Source organism: Mirounga leonina, unplaced genomic scaffold, assembly GCF_011800145.1.
Source record: "Mirounga leonina isolate KUSES-001 unplaced genomic scaffold, KU_Mleo_1.0 Mir_127, whole genome shotgun sequence".
Classification (NCBI taxonomy): Eukaryota; Metazoa; Chordata; class Mammalia; order Carnivora; family Phocidae; genus Mirounga; species Mirounga leonina.
This window is the reverse complement of record NW_023270316.1, coordinates 10,386,718-10,405,989: the sequence shown is the minus strand read 5'-3', so window position 1 is coordinate 10,405,989 and position 19,272 is coordinate 10,386,718. Positions and strand designations below refer to the sequence as shown.

The 19,272-nt window shown below is 39.5% G+C and overlaps 1 protein-coding gene across 1 annotated transcript in view; it reads right to left on the bottom strand.

Annotated features, from left to right (window-relative positions):
- The window catches only part of NALCN (sodium leak channel, non-selective), a 295,448-nt gene that overhangs the window by 18,648 nt on the left and 257,528 nt on the right, over positions 1–19,272 (bottom strand). The window contains exons 27-33 of the mRNA XM_035003104.1: positions 17,472–17,576; positions 13,590–13,696; positions 7,010–7,130; positions 6,827–6,925; positions 1,595–1,688; positions 983–1,089; positions 702–776 (exon numbers count right to left, since the gene is read on the bottom strand). Of these exons, the coding sequence (XP_034858995.1) occupies positions 702–776; positions 983–1,089; positions 1,595–1,688; positions 6,827–6,925; positions 7,010–7,130; positions 13,590–13,696; positions 17,472–17,576 (708 nt within the window). The remainder of the gene's footprint in view (positions 1–701; positions 777–982; positions 1,090–1,594; positions 1,689–6,826; positions 6,926–7,009; positions 7,131–13,589; positions 13,697–17,471; positions 17,577–19,272) is intronic.

Here is a 19,272-nt window from a genome sequence, read left to right as displayed (position 1 = left end):
ATATATTTAAATGTGTGAATTTGAGGCACATTTTTAAAAGGAGGTAGGAACCAAAGAGAAGAATTTATTACCAAGACATAGATAGATAGATAAAGATACAGAGATATAGAAATAGATCTATCTATCTAAATTTTAAAGCTCGGTAGGTTACAAATCTGTATTCTCCAGGCTCTTTTCTCCTTGTTTTACGACTAGTTCTGATAGCAGGACGTTTTTCTTCCTCAAGTAAAAGACCATTGATTTTGGGAAACATCAACCCGTACAGGGTGAAATAAGAATCTGCTTGTATTTCAAAGAAGATTACACTGGAAAGTGATATTATACGGACCATATATTAAAATAATCCTTTCTGGGCTAACTCCCTTGGCCACAACATTGCGATCTGAGTCCCTGAATTACAGTGGTATGTGCAGTTCGCTACAAATATTTGAACTCACATAACCAGACAGGCCAACATTCAGATACAACAATCAACAGCAGTTAGCGATTTCTGCCGTTAGGCAAATCTGACATATAAAGTGAAATCTTTGTTCACAGTCCCAAAAGGAAAATATCTTATGAGCATGCCACCCCTCTCCCCCACAAAAAAACTTCAAAAACAATGGAACACAGAGCTGAACATGGGCGCTATCAAAGGAGGACACTGCTCTACTTTGCAATGCCCACTGCAGCCCCCAGAGCCTGCTGGCTCATTACCGTACCTCTAGAACGAAGATGAAGGTGAAAACAACCGACATTGTTGCTAAAGGAACGGTCACTGGGTCCTCCACGTCCCACTGTAAGACAAACAGCACACTGGTCTTTGTCTGCATCCATCAGACACATCAAGACCTTCCTCTCTTTCTCTCATTAGAACATGACTGTGAATTTTAATTTTTTAAAAAAACATAGACTGTGAACAGATATGACCCCTTGCGATATTCTTGGATGCACCAATGAACAAACAAGTCCTTCCCAGAGTTTCAGCGTGAAAGAAAAGTACCTTGACGGACAGCAGCACCGACTGGGCCAGGACAAGCAATGCAATTGTCCTCTTAAAGAATGGATGCTGGGTTATGTCATACATCTTAGCTCTAAAACCATCATTATCTGCAAAAGAGAGGTTGAGGCAAGGGCATTTCAGACATAGGTCACATTTACTTGTCTTTCATTTCCTTTAATGCTCATTTTAAAACTCATTACTTTTTTTGCCCCTATAGTTCAATCTATTGTGTGGTGTTTTGCAGGAATGGCTGGTTCTGAATATTTAAAACGACGGTGCATGACGCCGTCCGTATTGGAAGGAGAACCGCATCATTCAATTTCTGTCAGTTTAATACATTTCACTCATATGTTTAAAAGGCAAGCACAAATATATTTTATTTAAAAATTCATTTTTTCATTAGGGCTTATCCTGAGAGCACTGAAGCACAGCCTTTGGGTGGTTGATTTTAATAGCCTATGGAGAGATCTGTAGTTTGGAGCCTGTTTCTATATTAACTTATGCACAACCGCCTAGTGGCCTCACGATTATTATTTTAATTGAAATCTTAGACTCCTGGGGAATCATGAACACTGGTGCCCAACATGAATAAAATCAGAGCATCTTTGATACCCGGGCGAGGTGGGAGATGAAGAGGCTGTGCTATCTTCAGTCGGCTCTTCAGATCTTCCCATCTTCTCTGATCTACAGTCAGCAGAGCTGTCCCCTTAATAAACAAAGGAAAGCAGAAAAAGGCCTTATGTCGTCTACTCCACACTGAGGACATTGCAAATGGGGTGGTGATACCAACAGGACTAATTTGGGGGTGTGAAATAAAGATATTCTTCAAATACCATGGTGGTTCGATAGGCATGGTCAGAATTCTCAAATGTGGTCTTAAGAGGAGTCCCCAAAAGGGTGGTCTTCAACTGGCATCTTTGAAGATGTATAATATTCAGGTTTGGGAAAACCTAAAGAAGGTTCTCTACACAATCAAATTTTCAAAAAGGGATACCCACTCTAATAAGTGGTTAGTTTCCTTTCGTTTCATTGTGGGAAATGCAGCAAAACTGTAGCTTGTCTATCTGTTGCTTCTGGTTAAGGTGATTGTGTCCTTTTTTTTTTTTTAAATCATTCTGATACATATAATAAAAAAACTATTTTCAAGTGATATGAAGTCACAGAATTTGAATCTTGAAGAATTAATGCTGTGACAAATGTCTAAATGAGATAAAATATTATTATATATATGTGTGTGCATATATATAGGAGTACTTCATTAAAATGCTATATCCATATATATTATATTGCATAACATTTTATTATGCTATATTATACAGGCAGAGCTGGAAAAAAAAACCCCACCCACCCCCCACTCCCATTCTTCCTTTATTTCCTCAGGGCTAATTACTCTCCTTCAAGAGTATGTCCCCCTCACGATGTTTTCAGATCTTACTGTTTGTGTATGTATCAATACGTAAGAACATATTTGTTTTGAATTTCAAAAATTTATATAAATGGTATCCAATCTGTGCTTATTTATGCAGTTTGTTTTTATCTTCACTGAACACTATGTTGTGCATACAACTAGACACTAGGCCTAATTGGTTTAACTGTTAGAGTATCTCACTGTACAAATATATCAGAAGTTAGGTTTATATTACTATAAAAATGTTGCAATAAGCACACATGTATTACCTCATGGTGAACATCTATGAGACTTTCTTGATAGCAAATCTCTAGGAGAGGAATTGCTGGGGTTAGGGATTTATGCATCTCTATGTTTCTCAGATATTGTGAAGTTACTGTCCAAAGAGGAATAACCAAGAAAATTTGCTGCTAGCAATCTCCAAGTATTCATGTCCTAATATTCTTGCCAATACTTGATATTATCAGACATTTAAATTTGGCCACAATGGGTGGGAAATGTATGTAATTTAGTTCTAATATCAGTGAGATGAAACATTTTTTATGTGTATAAATGGGGGAGTGATTTCTGTATCTTCCTATGTGAATTGCCTGTTCATATTCTTTGCTCATTTTTGTATCTGGATATTTACTTTCAGATGTGTTATAGAAATTCTTAATATATTCTGGATATTAATCTTCTGTCAGTTATATGAGTTGTAAATATTTCCTCTTAGTCTTAGCATGCTTTTTTAAAAAAATTTTGCTTATCACGTCTCTTATCTCTCAGAAACTTTTCATTTTAATGTAACCTAATCTATAAATTTCTTTCTTTATGGATTCCAATTTGTAGTTAAAGTCAAGAAATCCACAACTACGGCAGGGTCAAAAATAAATTCTACATGGTTGACAAATGGTTTTTCATAGCTAGGTCTTTCATTCTTCTGGAATTCATTTCTGAGTATGCTGTGAGGTAGAGATCTCTGTTTAGTTTCTTCTGTCTAGACACTCAATGACCCCAGCGTCACTTACTGATGGTCTCATCTTCTCCACTGATTTGTTGTGCTACTTCTGTTTTACATATACCTGTGCCTCCTATGACTTTCAGTTTTGTTCTGTAAGTTTAACTTTCTGTCCTTGTATCATTACCTAACCTGTTTGACTCACTATAGCTTGTTTATTTTCCTTTTCCACATTTTTGTTCATGCTTAACCTTGAGAGAGGTTTATCAATTTAATTTTTTTAAAGAATCTGTTTTTGTCATTCTTGAATCTTTTATCGTATCTTTGTTTTCTATATAATTAATTTTTGTCCTCATCTTTGTTACTTTCTTCCATTTTACTTTGTTGTTCTTATTATAATTTATTCATTTGGATATGTGACATATTACTAATTAATTAATCTTTGATTTTTTAAAAAATGTACACTTATAGTTGTAAATTTCCCTCTACTGATTTACCTGTATCTTGCGAGCTTTCATCTATTATTTTTATAAATGATTTATCTAAATGACTTGTGCTTTTCTATTGATTTCTTCAGTGACTCATAAATTATTCAGAATGTTGTCTTAACATCTTCAACTTATGAGGGATTTTTGTCATCTTTTTTTATTATTGTAGATGTATCTGTACATTATCAATTTTTTGGTATTATTTTATGACCTTGTAGAGGGTACATTTTATACTTGAAAATTACTGGGGTCAGGGTTCTTTTTATGTCCAGTAGATCAAATGTTTTTATTGTGTCAAATCTCATATTTTCTTTTTTTTCTGTCTACGAGTTTCTTAGAGAAATATGTTAATATCTTTCACTATGATTTGGACTTGCTAGCTTTTTAAAATAATTTGGATCATTTTTTCTTCATATATTTTATGGTTCAGGAGTTCTATACTTCGCTAGGGATTAGCTTCTTTTGGAATTATTTAATTACACTGTTTATTCCTAATAATGGTATTTGTTTTAAGTTAATTTTTCTAATATTAGTATTGCTAAACCATTTTTCTCACTAACTGCAAACAAATACTTTGGGTTCTCTGGGTGTAACACACATTCATATTATTCCTTAATTATATAAAACAAATTATTTTAGAAAGTTGAACTCTGAAATGATCCAAAAGACTAATAAGCATGGTGGTATCATCTGTTTGTTAATACCTGAAAACCTCTGAAAGCTTATTATTGTGAAATTAAGTTTATTAATCAAACTGTTATCTCATAATCAAGAAATTAAAAATACATATATTACTAGTATAGACTTTGAACTTTTTAGACAGGGTTCCATTTTCTAGGGAAGACATAATTTTCCATAATTCTGAATTGTGAAAACATTGCCCCCAAAGCTTGCCTTATTTCCCATATCTTTATATTTCCCCACTGCCTATATATTTGGAAATCTGCTCACATACCTTTGGATATGACCATTAGCATGTGAGCTCCAGGAGGGCAGAAATCTTTATGTGTTTAGTGTTTAGTTCGTGTGTTTAGCTTCTTGTGTCCCCAGGGTCAAGAGCAGTGTCTGGCACCAGTAAGTGCTCAAAGAAATCTGTCGAATGACTGAATGATAAATGAATAAATGCTGTTATACAGCAGCTCACGTACTACCCTCTGAAAAGCTTACAGAAAAAAAAGATCTCTTCTAAATGGTTCATATAATTCAGAAATTTGGATCTCCAATTAAATAATCAAGTTTGTAATGTCTGGTAATGTCATTTCTTCTACTTTCCCTCTTTCTCTAAGCACCCACTTGAGCTTATGTCCACGTTCCCCTTACCAAGCCAAGATGCTTCTTTCTTCCCTCAGAACAGAAATACAATCGGTACTGTGAGTAAACCTCCCGACACTCTGCTTACTTAGCCATTCCTCTAAGTTCAAGAGCTGCGATTGATTATATATTCGTCTCTAGTTGTTGAACATCTGTGTTGTTGCATTTATGTCGCTGATTTGATTCTTCTGAAATCAGGACCTGATTCTCCTGAAACCAGGTGTCTGCTCAGAGGGCCTAGCACGGTGTTCTGAGCAGGCAGAGCCTAAGCTCTCTGTTAACTGACTGACTGGCTTCTGCTCTTACTCAGGAATCCCCGGTGTCTGCTAGAGCAGGGCTCAAAGGCATCTAAAGAGACCTATCTTCCTCCTTCTGCTTGGTATTAAATTGAACACACTGTAGGGCTTAAAGACACTCATTTATCAATGTGTTATAGTAAAATAGGGGGCTGGGCAATATGATCTCTCTCTAGCCTTCTTTCTTACACTAAAATCCCATGTTTCTGTGGGTCGGAGTAGTGTTGGGACCCAAAGGGGGATTTTTAAGTCACACCCTTTGAAAGCCCGGACGAAATGAGGTCCTCATTAGGCACACATCAAAGGTGGCAATTGACTGAGTAGCTGGAACCACACGTGTGGAGCCTGGGGGGGGGCCGTGAATGATAGAGTCCCAGGTAAAGCTGCCCTCGCCAGCAGGCTCTGATGTGGCTGTGTGCGATTCGGTACCAGCCCTGAATCCCAGGAGTAGCACGGTGCGGTGCGGCACGTCTAGCTTTCATTCACTGCAGGGCAACGGTCGACATTTTTATACTCTAGAATTGGAAGACTCTCAGACTCTGCAGAGTCGGCACCACTTCTGAATTCTGGCCCTGGCTTTTCTACACCTTAAAAGCCCCAGACAAGTTATGTCACCTCTGTAAGCTGTTTTCGCTTCCACTGTGCATTTCAGAGTCGAGAGAATTGAAAACAGCATATGTCAACCTTAGTGCATAGTAAGTGCTCGAAAGCTGTATGCACCTCGATTATGAAGATTCCAGAAGACTGGACCCTTACATAATAGGGGGCATATCAGCCATGTCCAGAAGAATGACGTCGAATGTTCTCCCCCCAAACTCACTTTTTGACAGGAAACTATGCTGGCCATTTTCCCATTTGGGAGCTCTTGTACTGATCATTAGAGCTGTTATGATCTCAGAATGTTTCCCGAGTTCATAAAGTATGTAAATTTCTTCTCTGAAATTAGAAAATCTTCTTTTTATTCAGTGAATTGGGATTGAACATTTTCTCCTGCACCCCCAGCCCCATCAAAATGCCGAGTTCACCTCTGGAGTTACAAAGCATCCAATTTACATTGTGTGAAAGTTATTATTACCTGCAATCAGCGCGTCCCTTAGTTCAGCTTGTATTTTCATAACTTGCTGCCCCTCCTTTCCGTTTGAACAACAGGAGATGTGCCTTTCAGTTGTCAGTGAATTAATGATACCATTACCAAAAGGGGAAATTTAGCAAGAGAACCGTGCTCTTAAATAGTGTGCCTGAAAGGCAGAGACGAGGTAGCTTGTCAAATAGTTATAGAGATTATTTACACCAGTCACATTAGGGGTTGAATGCGACTTCATGCCGTGGGAGAAAAAGAGAGCTCAAAGCAAGTGGCTAGAACGGAATAAACCCTGCGGTATTCAAACCAAGAATGCTTACCTTGTTTTCATTGAAATTAGCAATAACTACTCCAACAAAAAGGGTCAGTCCAATCATGCAACCCAGGAATACAAAAACATGAATATAGATCCCATGCATCTGTATAAATGAAAAACACGGTTATTCATCAAAGCAAAGGAAAGCAGCTGTTGAGCATTCAAAGGATTCCATGTGCTTGCTTACCGGCCCCACACGATGAATAATAACATCCCTCACTTCTACCCAGCCTTTCAGGGAGAGCACTTCAAACAATGCCAGCATAGCATTTCCCACATTGTCAAAATTAAAATTCCGAGGATTTGCCCTGCAAGTCAGAAAGAGGAATGCTCTGTGAAATTCGAGGAGGAGCAGCCTAGGGCAAATATCCTGTAGCTCTTTCCGGTCTTAGGTGAGGGGGTATGTTTATCATTTGGAAGGTAGGCTAGACGGCATTCATTTGCTCAATCATAAAAATGCATGAATGCCTTATAATTTTTTAAAATGTAATTCTTGGGTAATAATGGGGCATTCTTAGCAGGAGGCAACAAAAGGCAACAAACTCAACTTCTAGCTCTAGATGTTCTGCGATGTTTCTGGCTCGTCCTGATTATACCCAGGGCTGGAAACACACTTTCTAGTTACAAACTGCACGGGAGATGCTCACAAAGGGGCGCTGGAGTCTGGGTGTGAATTTTTTAAAAAGATATCTTTATTTATTTTAGAGAGAGAGAGAGAGAGTGGGGGGTGGGGCAGAGGGAAACAGAGAGAGAGAATCTCAAGCAGACTTCCAACTGAGCATGGAGCCCGATGTGGGGCTCGAACTCACGACTCTGAGATCATGACCTGAGCCGAAACCAAAAATCTGAGGCTCAACTGACTGAGGCACGCAGGTGCCCCTGGGTATGAATTTTGCAATAGTTTTATAACCGAAAAACTCTTCTACAGGTGTAAACTACAATTCCTGATGTTAATATAGAAAGTGTAAAAAGAGTAGAATCTGGCCACTTTCCTTAATTCTTGACGTCATGGGAATATCACGCTATAAAGTAGTGACGCATTTAGAGGTCACTGAGTGGCAAGAGGTGTTTGCTCATAGCCTAGATGTTTCCAGAACATTCTCTCCCAGTGGGATTTTTTTTCTCTCATTACCTCTGGGTGTTCTCAACAGAGACTTCTTGTAGACCCCCACGCTGCAGTATGCTTTCTACACGAACAGCTGATTCCTGATTTCTAACACACTCTGTCTCCACTATTAAATTTTTTGAAGGGGGGATGGGTCATTTCTTATTTTTCTGATGTTTTACTTTTTTCTTCCCACGAACAAAAGGGATCTTTTCTATATATTACATCTCCCTTAGTCATTATGGGTCTTAGCTAACATTTTTGTTGTCCGTAGAAAGATTTCAGTGTTTTTCTCTTTTCCCCCTTATTAGACTATTGAAAATAATTATAAGATCTAGACAACTACACAATGGAAAGTCATGACTATTACTGTATTTCCTAAATTTGATGGCGAATTGGGCCTGGCACTACTAAGAAGAGTAAGCCTACAGAAGCTTAACCAAATTATAGTTTGATCATTTCTTTTTCCTGCTAGCTCATTTTTTTTTTTTAAGATTTTTATTTATTTATTTATTTGAGAGCGAGAGAGTGAGAGAGAACACCTGAGGGGGGATAGGGTCAGAGGACGAAGCAGACTCCCTGCTGAGCAGGAAGCCCGATGCGGGACTTGATCCAGGGACTCCAGGATCATGACCTGAGCCGAAGGCAGTCGCTTAACCAACTGAGCCACCCAGGCGCCCTCCTGCTAGCTCATTTATCAAAATTTAAGCTTCACAAAAGGCAACACTCTGGGGAAAACCTGGATTAGTATTTTTCTACCACCTTTTATATGTATTTTTTAAATCATAGAAACAATCATGCAATGCACCTTTGTAAGTTTTCTTTTTAAAAATATTTTTAAATACTAAATAAATGAGGATCTAATAAGAAACCATACAGCTAAACTGACTTGCTCCTAAAGATTTAAAGCTGATTGGTAGAAACGTTTTCCATATACTGCAAAAACCCCACTCAGAAATTCCTATTTTGGGATTCTGATTTATATTTTTTAAGTATGAAAGTACAAGCATATTCTCTTGGATTTTTCCAACATCCTTTCCTTTGGGGGTTTCAATTAAATTTAATATATTTTACAGCAGACAGAAGCCGTAAGGATTCTGCAGATGCTACAGTTTTCTTGAATAAGGATTTTTTTTTTTAAGCCAAGCAAGCCAGCTCTCAGATCTGATGTTGAACTTTCTTACCCATCCATTTTCTTTATGTAAAAGTGCTTTTTTAGCTGAATTTGCAGCAACCCAAAGTACTTTCATGTTCCACATCCTTTAGAAGTTAGAATATGTTAAAAATACACTTTTAGGCTAAACCAAGAAAAATAAAATGGAGGATTATAGACTTAACTAGTTGGAACCATACATCACATTAAAAAAGTAAGTACCCGTTTTAATCATCTAAGATGTTTGTGTATGCTTTGTTCATGTTACTAAAATTGGAAAGTTTAAAACTTTACCTATAACTACAGAGGACTTCAGTAAATCCCAAACACAATCCATTGTTGTCAGTTTTCCTGTTGTCCTTCCTTGATCTGGAAGCCTGTTTAAATAGAATCTTTTCTGGTTAATTTAAAAAATATTATAATCTTGTCTATCCAATTCAGAAAACTAAGACGTGGTTTCTGACCTCACAATTTCATTAATCTTCTACCTCTCAGTGAAAAGTGCTCCAAGGTCCCAAGGTCGTGATAAGGAGGGTTGCTCCTCCTCTGGAAAGAATTGGACCCCCAGGAGGAGAGGAGCTCAGCCTGTGGCCTTGGGTGGAGAAATGCAGGAGATGACATTGTCCAAAATGGCCCTTCCAAGACCCTGGAAGTATCATGTTTCTGTTAAACTTAAAAAAGCAAGGAAGGGGTGCCTGGGTGGCTCAGTCAGTTTAGTGTCCAAATCTTAATTTCATCTCAGGTCATGATCTCATGGATCATGAGATCGAGCCCCACGTTGGGCTCTGCTTGGGGAGACTGCTTTTCTCCCTCTGCTTCTTCCCCCTGCTCATGCACTCTCTCTCTTAAATGAAGGGGTAAATCTTAAAAAAAACCCAAAAAACAAAAGTAAGGTAGATTTATATTATTTTCCTTAAAGAGCATAGTCAAATTGTTTGAGCTGTAGACTCTACAAAAATCTGATCTTCTTCTGCCTAGAATGTATCATGGTATGACTTAAAATTACCTAGGGGTAAACTCCAGGTAAGCTTCCAGTGAGTTCAGAGGCTTATTTATGTAGCATCAAAGTCTTTAGCATATTGTATTACATTATTTGTAATATTAATTTCTGTTCTCCACTACACTTCAAGCTCCTAAGGGTTGGGGACCACAGCTTGTCCCCAGTGACAGAGTAATGTCTAGAGATCAGTAAGCGCTCAAGATATATATTTATTGAAACTGAGTACTCATTTTTGATATTTCTTTGATGCATTCCATTTTCCTATGTCCTAGACTTCTGCTTAAAACAAAACACACAATATTTATAATATATATATATATATTATATACAAGGTAATTTTTATCTCATCAAGTCTGAGTGATTCAGAAGAAAATGAATGTATTCATCTGAGCAGAGAATATGGAAGCCTGACTGTCTCCTGAATTAGGCAGTGCATATTTATGTCCTTCTCAATTATAATTATCAAAGAATTCCCCAATGCCAATTCCCAAGATATAAATTATTTTTTTAATCATAAGTTCGCCAATATAAAATTATTTTGGCTGCTAACTCTTGATGAGCTTATTAACGAAGGAAAATGTGAAAATTAGCGTGGTTATAGTTGACATTCATTTGACAGAAGATTTTTATTTCCCTAAAACTAACCCAAGTCACAATATTCTGAACCAATGGACAAGCCCTATTGTAATGGCGTTCAAGTGATGCCCCTCTGTCAGCTTATGCTTTTAAAGTGCTGTCAAACTCGAAACCCCTAGTAATAACTTACATGAAACATTGCATGAATTTTTAAAATCACAGGTAGCTGGTTTTATGGAACAGATTGGATGCCAGAGGGTATGGTTGGAAACAGGTTTACTTTTCTCCCAACACTGCCTTCTAGAGGCTTCTAGCTCCCTTCCTGACATTGTGGACATCCCAAAGCTTTTGGGTCACTTTCAGTTATGTGAGTCTCCTTCTAAAAAGCCCACTCCATCCTTACATCAAACCTTTGTTCTCGTGACCTGTACAAGAATATCTTTCTTAGCTGCTCTGCCTGATCCACGGCTTGAGGAGGGAAGAAGAGTGCTGGCTCCTCTGTTAACCTCCTCCCCTTCAGGCCACCATCTGATTCTTACAAGAAGGGGATGTGATGACTTAGAAATGGAGTTCAAGTCCATGTATCTTACACTGGCGGACACTAGCCACTGCTGCTTTGGTCCCAACAGCTATTCTTTTCATGGAGTGTGTTGTCTGCCATGTTCCTACCTTCTGTAAACTTGATACTTTAACGTCTGTCCTACATGCCTATGATGGACACACTTTGCTCTGGACAGCTCGATAAAATGCCCGAATCACCCTGCCTTGGCCTCCTACCTCTCTCATCACCCTCCCACCTCCTTGGGAGGAGTTGTTTTTAGGGCTTGCTTTTTAAACACAGACCAACCAACCCAGAGTCCACAGCCCCAACTACCTCCTTTATCAGGCTTCCACACTCCAGCCCACCATCCACCTGCCCGAATCACCAGGTACCGGACCACTAGGGACAGCACCTGTGTCCAGGAGCCCACTGAAGTTCCTCAACGAGCCAATCCTAAGCCTGCTCGGCCCGACTCACCCATCCCAACTCAGGGAAACCACGATAAAGGTTCCTTCCCACAGCTCCCCTGTGCCTCATGACTGACCCTGGTGCTTCCTTGTGTGGCCTCCCCATCCTCTTGGGAACTATGAGTAACAAACCAGCTCTTCAATGGTAATTGTCTCTTGATCTGTTGGCTCTACTGTATCTCAAATTTTCTATTAATAGACTATATCTTGAAACATTCCCCAGCATGAGGGTGCCCCATTGTGTCATTCCTGCTGAGGGTTGTCTGAGGGTGATTCCTCAGTACTCATTCCTGGAAACTTCCCCACAGCCCCTCCAACAAGAGCCCCCTCTCCCCAGCATACAGCCTTTTGCAGCAGAGTTCCATCAAGATGGCTCAGATCAGGTGGCCCCAGGCAGTGATGACTCGGAGCTTCCAGAAACACCCAATAACCCTGCCCAGCCAGATGGTGAAGGGTAGCTTGCCTACACGAGCATCTCTTCTCGCCTTGCCAGTCTCTGACATGAAACAGTCCCCACGGGGGGCCTCATTTGGCTGGGGAGACAAGCACCCCTAACCTCCTCCACAGTGAAGGTACAGAAGCCACGGCACCGTCTACTGAATTCCTTCACTTCCATGACCCTGTCTTTGAGCATAGCATTTCCTTTTACGGGAGCTGGGTGATGGAGGTGGATGGTTTTTTAGTCAGTGCTGCTGGAAATGGCATGTTGCTCTCTTCGGAATATAATCAAACTTTATCTCCTAGTGACCTCAGCTCGGAGGCTTTTGCCAAAATTCCAAAACAGTAGTAAAAAAAAAAATCTCATTTGATGTCTTGCTCTGAATAAATTATTTATGATGTAATAATGCATTTTCACTTCACAAAAAATAAACTCTATGCTTCCTTAATATTTTATTTTAATGTAAATTAGACTGCTTTTCTAGTAAGCACTGGGATAAGGATATCTCCATGAGTTATGTACATCCCTCCTCAGCTCAAGCCACATATCCAAATTCATCTTTTTTTTTCATAATTCTTTGGTATTTAAAAAAATTAAAACCCAGTATAAATTGTACTGAATTGTTTATAAAAGTTAATTTCACATTAGAGAAATGCCAAAGCTGGTCACAATGAGTCCTAAGGGTACAACTGGGTGAAATGTAATTTCTTTGAAAGAGTTCTGACATTTAGTAGAGCATACCAATTGTGACAAAAACAGTCATCGCTGTGGTTCACTTGTTATTCTAAGAGGTAAAATGAAATAAAAAGAAAACAGATGACTACTTAAAAGGACAAACGAAGTTAGTAGGACACTCAGTTCATCAATGAAGCCTACTGAGAGATTTCATTCATGGTCATTATGAACTGAATGAGAAAGAAGGTACTAGGCACTTCTAGCTTTGATATAAATGCTTTGAAAACTCATTTTCAAGAAAAATGAAGTTTAAAGAGAAAGATATAATCATTTGTGTTCCTGATTATTCCTTTCCAGTGTTTCCATAATGGAAATCCTTCAATGTAAATGGGTTTTAAAATTGAAAAAGCTTTATGATTTGGGCTTCTCTACAACTGTTATGAGGATATCAGATTCTCCTTTAAAGATATAAACTCAGGACGAGTTTAGTTTTAATTTGATAGAAAATCTTTGTCTTTTAAGCCTCACTAATTTCTAATGCCATATGAATCGAGATACATACTTCCAAATATTAGAAAAATACTGGGGTGATAATCCATTAGTTTCATGAAGCAACACGGGACTCAGTGTACCACTTGCTCGCTCATTTACTGTGTTTTTGCATCCTGTGGTAATTCAGTGCTTTGCCTTGTATTCCTTAAAATCATCTTGGCACCTCCAGCAAAATTACTTTTCATGCCATATTATATTGATTTAAAACCTTATACTGACAAATACAACATTCTTCAGGATCTTTTTTTGATATGCTTACCAAACACGGGGCACCCAGAATCCAGGCTTTTTCTCTCCAGGTCTTAATTTTAAATTTAAGTTCTTGGACACACTTACATTAATTCTGAATATGCCGTTACAATCTTCCTAAAATAGGAAAAAAAAAAAAAAAAAAGGAAGAGGGGAGCCTGGTCAGACAATGAATTCCTAAAAGATAAAAGATAAACACTTTTAACCTAGAATAGCAAAGGTTTTTGTATGGCAACAGTGACGTGGACAGCCACCTAGCAAACAGGGACAAGGACTGCAGAGATGAGTAGTGAAAGTTTGCACTGGAAACATTCGCAAGAAGGCAAAGGATCCAAACAGACATTCCTCCCAGGGAGACACACAAATGGCCGATGTGCACATTAAAAGATGTTCGGCGTCATTAGTCAGCCAAGAAATGCAAATCAAAACCACGATGGATGCCACTTCCCATCCACTAAGAAGGCCATAATCAAAAAGTCAAATAATGAGCTTTGACGAGGATGTGCAGAAATTGGAATCCTCTCTATATCCTTATCCCCCTGACACCTGCGTGCCTCACACACTGCTGGTGGGGCAGGAAAATGGTGCAGCCACTTTGGAAAACAGCATGACAGGTCCTCAAATGACCAAACAAAGCATTACCGGAACACCCAGCAATTCCACCCCTACGTTTTTACCCAAGAGAAATAGACACAGACATCTACATGGCAACCTGTTCATGAATGTTTATGTCATTATTATTGTAAATAGCTTAATTATAATGATCAACAGGTGGAAATGATCCAAGTGTTCATCAACAGATGAGTACATAAACGAAATGTGCTGTAGCCACGCCATGGAATATTATTCAGCCCTAGAAAGGAATGTAGTGCTGACATGGACTACAACATGGATGAACCTTGAAATCACTGTGCTAAATGAAAGAAGCCAGCCACTAAGGACCACATAGATTGCTTCATATAAAAGTCCAAAACGAGGAGCTCTATAGGGACAGAAAGTGGACGCGTGGTTATTTGGGGATGGGGGTGTCAGGGGGATAAGGGTATAGAGGGGAAAACTTAAAAGACAGAGTTTCTGTTTGAGGCGATAAAAATGTTCCAGGACTATTATACAACTCTGAATATGCTAGAAACTATCCAACTGTGCACTTCCAGCAGGCAAAGTGTGTCATATGTGAATTATATCTCCAATAACATTGTTTTTAAAAGATTTTAAAACATGAGTAAGAAGTTCTTCACTCATCTTCTGTCTTTATTCATTTTGTCTTATCTTTGTGACTTTGGCCATGATTGTCATATTTTGAACCTAAACCCTTCTCCTGGGTATAATGTGTATACACTTGGATATTTCAATGGAACTTCAAATTTTAACCTGGTTAAAGTCACCTTCAACCTTGTTTCCTCCAACCTTTCCCATTTCTGTCCACGGACCAGCACCTTGTCAACCCCGGCATAAAGATCTCAGAGTCATCTACGGCTTTCCCCTGTCCTGCTTGGGCCTCCTCTCCATTCTTATTTCCACTAGTTTAGTTAATGCCAACAGTATTTCTCTTTGGATTACCAATAACATCCCTTAAAACAACAGCCTTCTTACACAAATAATACCCCTTTAACTTCAAAGGCATGGAGAAACTTACCTAATATTACCCAAAGACAAACACAGTTGACATTTGGGCATATATCCTTCCAGTCTTTTTTCCTATGTGTGTATGAAATGGCACACTTTTTACCCTTCCATAGGGTAAAATATTAAAATATTTTGAAAATATTAAAATTTATTGCAGTTTTCTTCTCATTGTAACTTTACACGTTCATCTACAACATTATTCCTATTGGCTGTGTGGTGGTGGATCAAGTAGAGTCCCCCTGATATATTTGGCCTTATGGCCTCTTCCGTTTGTCTTTCTGAGCCCACGGGGGCCAATCTTTGATGGGGTGAGGTGTCCTGGCATCTTAGTTAAAAGCATGGATGATGGGGCTAGGCTGCCTAAACATGGATCATAGCTTCCCCACTTATTTTGGGGTGGCCTTGGACAAGTTATTTAACTTTTGTCCCTCTATCTCTAGCTTAGTGTGGGTATGAGTAGATAGTGTAAAATCACAATGTGCTTAGGCCATTATTAAGATACTGAGTCCTGCAAAATTCCTCCTGGGCTTCATCTTGCAATGTTGTTTTCATCTTTCTGGCCTCCATTCAGTGTGATTCTAAAATAACCCTTCCTTCCTGACTTGAGCGTGCAGATGAATGCATCAGCTCTTTATCATCTCCCTTGTTAGCTAATTTGGTTCACCATGACCTTTATGCCGTGTTCCTTGTTATGTCTTCTCAGGCTTATCAAAATTCCAGAAACCTCTGGCGACACAGGTGATACCCCACCTAGGGTGTTTCTTCTGCTCTGCCGCTTCCTGAAATCCTCACTGTAACATAGTCAAGATAATGTATTTTGACTGGACAAAGATGTGACCTGTATTTTATAACCATTAGAGAAGGAATCATTTTTATAATCGGTAGCCCTGAAAATGTAGGCATTTTCATACCAATGAAAAATCTGTATTAGATAGCCATATTTGCTGGAAATGGAGAAATATGTATTGTAGTTAAGCTCTATTAGGTCTTCGGGTACATGCATTTTAATGGACTTAAGGCATTATTTTACCTGGATGAAAGAGGAAATGCTTTTGCTGTTTGTACATAAGCAGTGCGTGACTCACTTTTTAAATCTGCATGTACCACAGGGCAGAATCCTAAGAGCGAGGACACTGGAGAGTGTAGCAGTGATGGCTAATTATAACCACACTTGGCCCGTGTTTCTGCAGGCTACATCACTGAGTTACCTACGGCATTCTCCCATCTGGCCTTGGGAGGCCGTGCTCTCTCCAGTGGAACTGGTAGAAGTGAGATGTGTTGCCTCGAGGCTCAGCCTGTAACCCTCAAACATGGAGGTGGTTCTGCGCTCCTCTCTGCCAGCTAAATGGAGAAGACTCTGAAGATAGCAAAGGGTGGATAAAGAAGGAAGACAAAAGGAACTTGAGTCTCTGAGAGGGCATTTGGAGGAGAGCTGTCCACCTTACCCAAGATGCAATGTGTTCCTTTCATCATGTTCAGCTACTGAAACACTGGCTGGTCCAGGAGCTGGCCGCCTCTTACTAACACTGACTGAAGAAAGATAAGGCAAAGGGCAGTAGCAGAAGTGGTCAAGCTTGGGTCTTTGTTAACTGTCCTACTGGGGAAGAGTCTGGACTTCCCAGTGGAGAGAAAGCTGAAGTGGAGAAGCAATGAACAGTGGTACGACAGTCAAACTTCAACTATGCCTCTTGTCCTTTCTGGGGGGCTGTTTGCTGATATGAGTCTCCTGTGATAACAGAAGCAGGATTAAGTTAGGGGAGGCCCAAAGGGACAAGCATACGGAATCTAGGGTGGCTATGCCAAACGTGTCAACAGGGGCTCACACCAGAACAGCAGGAGAGAGTAGAATAATCTGGGTGTGCTTTTAATCTCACAAACCTGTGCTAGCCAGAAGAGACATAGTGCCTGCTTTAAGCAGAAGGAGTTGGTGAGAAGAGAGTTCTTAGTTGTTTTTTTTTTTTTAAGATTTTATTTATTTATTTAACAGAGAGAGAGACAGCGAGAGCAGGAACACAAGCAGGAGGAGTGGGAGAGGGAGAAGCAGGCTTCCCGCCGAGCAGGGAGCCCGATGCGGGGCTCGATCCCAGGATCCTGGGATCATGACCTGAGCCGAAGGCAGATGCCTAACAACTGAGCCACCCAGGCGCCCCAAGAAAGAGAGTTCTTAGTTTTGTGAGGGGTTCTCAAAGTAGCCTCAGCACGTGCTGATCGAGACATGGCAAACTACCCGAATTTTAATCCCAAACGACAGAAAGTAGTATCTTACCCTCCTAATAATGTTGGGATCATTGCACTTGGCCAGTTTTCCCGCAAAAAGCTGAACTCCAAAGCTTGCAAAAACAAGCATTAATGTCAACAAAAGAATGGAGACCTGAAAAAAATTGGTGAGACATCACATCTCAGGGTAAGAAATTCAACAGTAGGCTTGATTTGAACAGGGATAGGGACATGACTTTTCAGATAACATGGTATGAAATCCTTGGTCTTGATAGTCTAACTTTTCCACCTCAGGTCATTCAATTAGCTTTGCTGGAATGTTAAAAGAAGGGAATTAACAACAGGTTTTGGATTTTTAGAATAAAAACACATGACTTTCCAGTAAGAAAACAGGCTATGGTATTTTTGATATGACTTGGGTTTTTCTGATTTTGAAATCCACACTTTAATGGAACCAAAGAAAAGTGTTTGAATAATTCTATTTCCCCCATTTTCTCCAAATGGATTCCTACCTCTATCAGCAGAGCATAAATTAGAGAGACAGTGGTTTTGCTCTCTTGTGAGCAGGGAGGGCATCCAGAGGAGGTGAGATCATTGGGTCCTAAAAAGCAAGTCTGTTAATTGACTGGTGCTCCCTCTGCTGGATGGTGCCTTGGTCTCAGCAGAGAAAAGTAGCAGAGGGTCAAACACTGAACAAAACCACTGATCTGTGCTGGGTGAATCATCTAAACATACACCTTAAATATACTAAAATCTCACAGAAACATCATCAGGAGAACGGCAAATAGATTCTTTGCTAAATTCTATCAGGGCTCAAAGATGCATATACATTAGCAGTCGGGTGATACTCTTTTCTCCTTCAGTTCAAGCTGTGTGAAAAGCCACCATGTTGTGGCTTTAGCACAAAGAAAATATGGGATTTCAAATACGTCTTTAAAAAAATATTAGTGACTCTGTACCTACAGAAACATCGCAACCTGTCTTTAAAAATACCCTAGAATCAACTGCAACGACAGCTGTTCTCTCCCCGTAGGTGTGTTTCTAGAAAGCAAGATGTAAAATAAGCCTATGTAAATTAATTCATGTTTTCCATGCATGAGCAGAACTCATCAATAATAAAAAGAATCCTTTGATCACTCCTTTGTAAGGCACAGATCCTTCTGTAACGATTGTGAGCAACGAGCTTCCTACTCATCGTTTTTTTCCGCAGCCCTGTTCTTGGAAGGAACCCTCGATCAAGGTTGCCCAACTAAAAAGAATGAAAAGGATGTTTTCTCCCCATTTTCAAGTATTCATTACTGTATCCTGAGGCTACTTAAAGTGGGGTATAACTGTATGTCACATTTTTTTTTTTAATTTGTTTGACAGAGACACAGCGAGAGAGGGAACACAAGCAGGGGAAGTGGGAGAGGGAGAAGCAGGCTCCCCGCTGAGCAGGGAGCCCGACGTGGGGCTCGATCCCAGGACCCTGGGATCATGACCTGAGCCGAAGGCAGACGCTTAACGCCTGAGCCACCCAGGCGCCCCTGTATGTTACATTTTTTTTAAGTTATTTTATGTTAACACTCCAAAGATCAGAGACATAGTCTATGTTGTAAGAAACTGGGGACCTATGAAATAAAATAAGGAGCCCAAATGTGTTAACTGCTAATACTGGTGAAGTAGGTGGTGTTGAATCTTATCTTTAATTTCTAGGTAAGGAAACTGAAACCCGGAATAAAAATTAGGGTCACAAATTGGGAATGGAAGTGTTAGCAAATACGACCTCTTGGATTTTTCCTTTCCTTGTAACTTTCCTAAGAACGTTCATTGAATTAGATACACCAGCAAGTCAGAGCATGCGCGGGCAA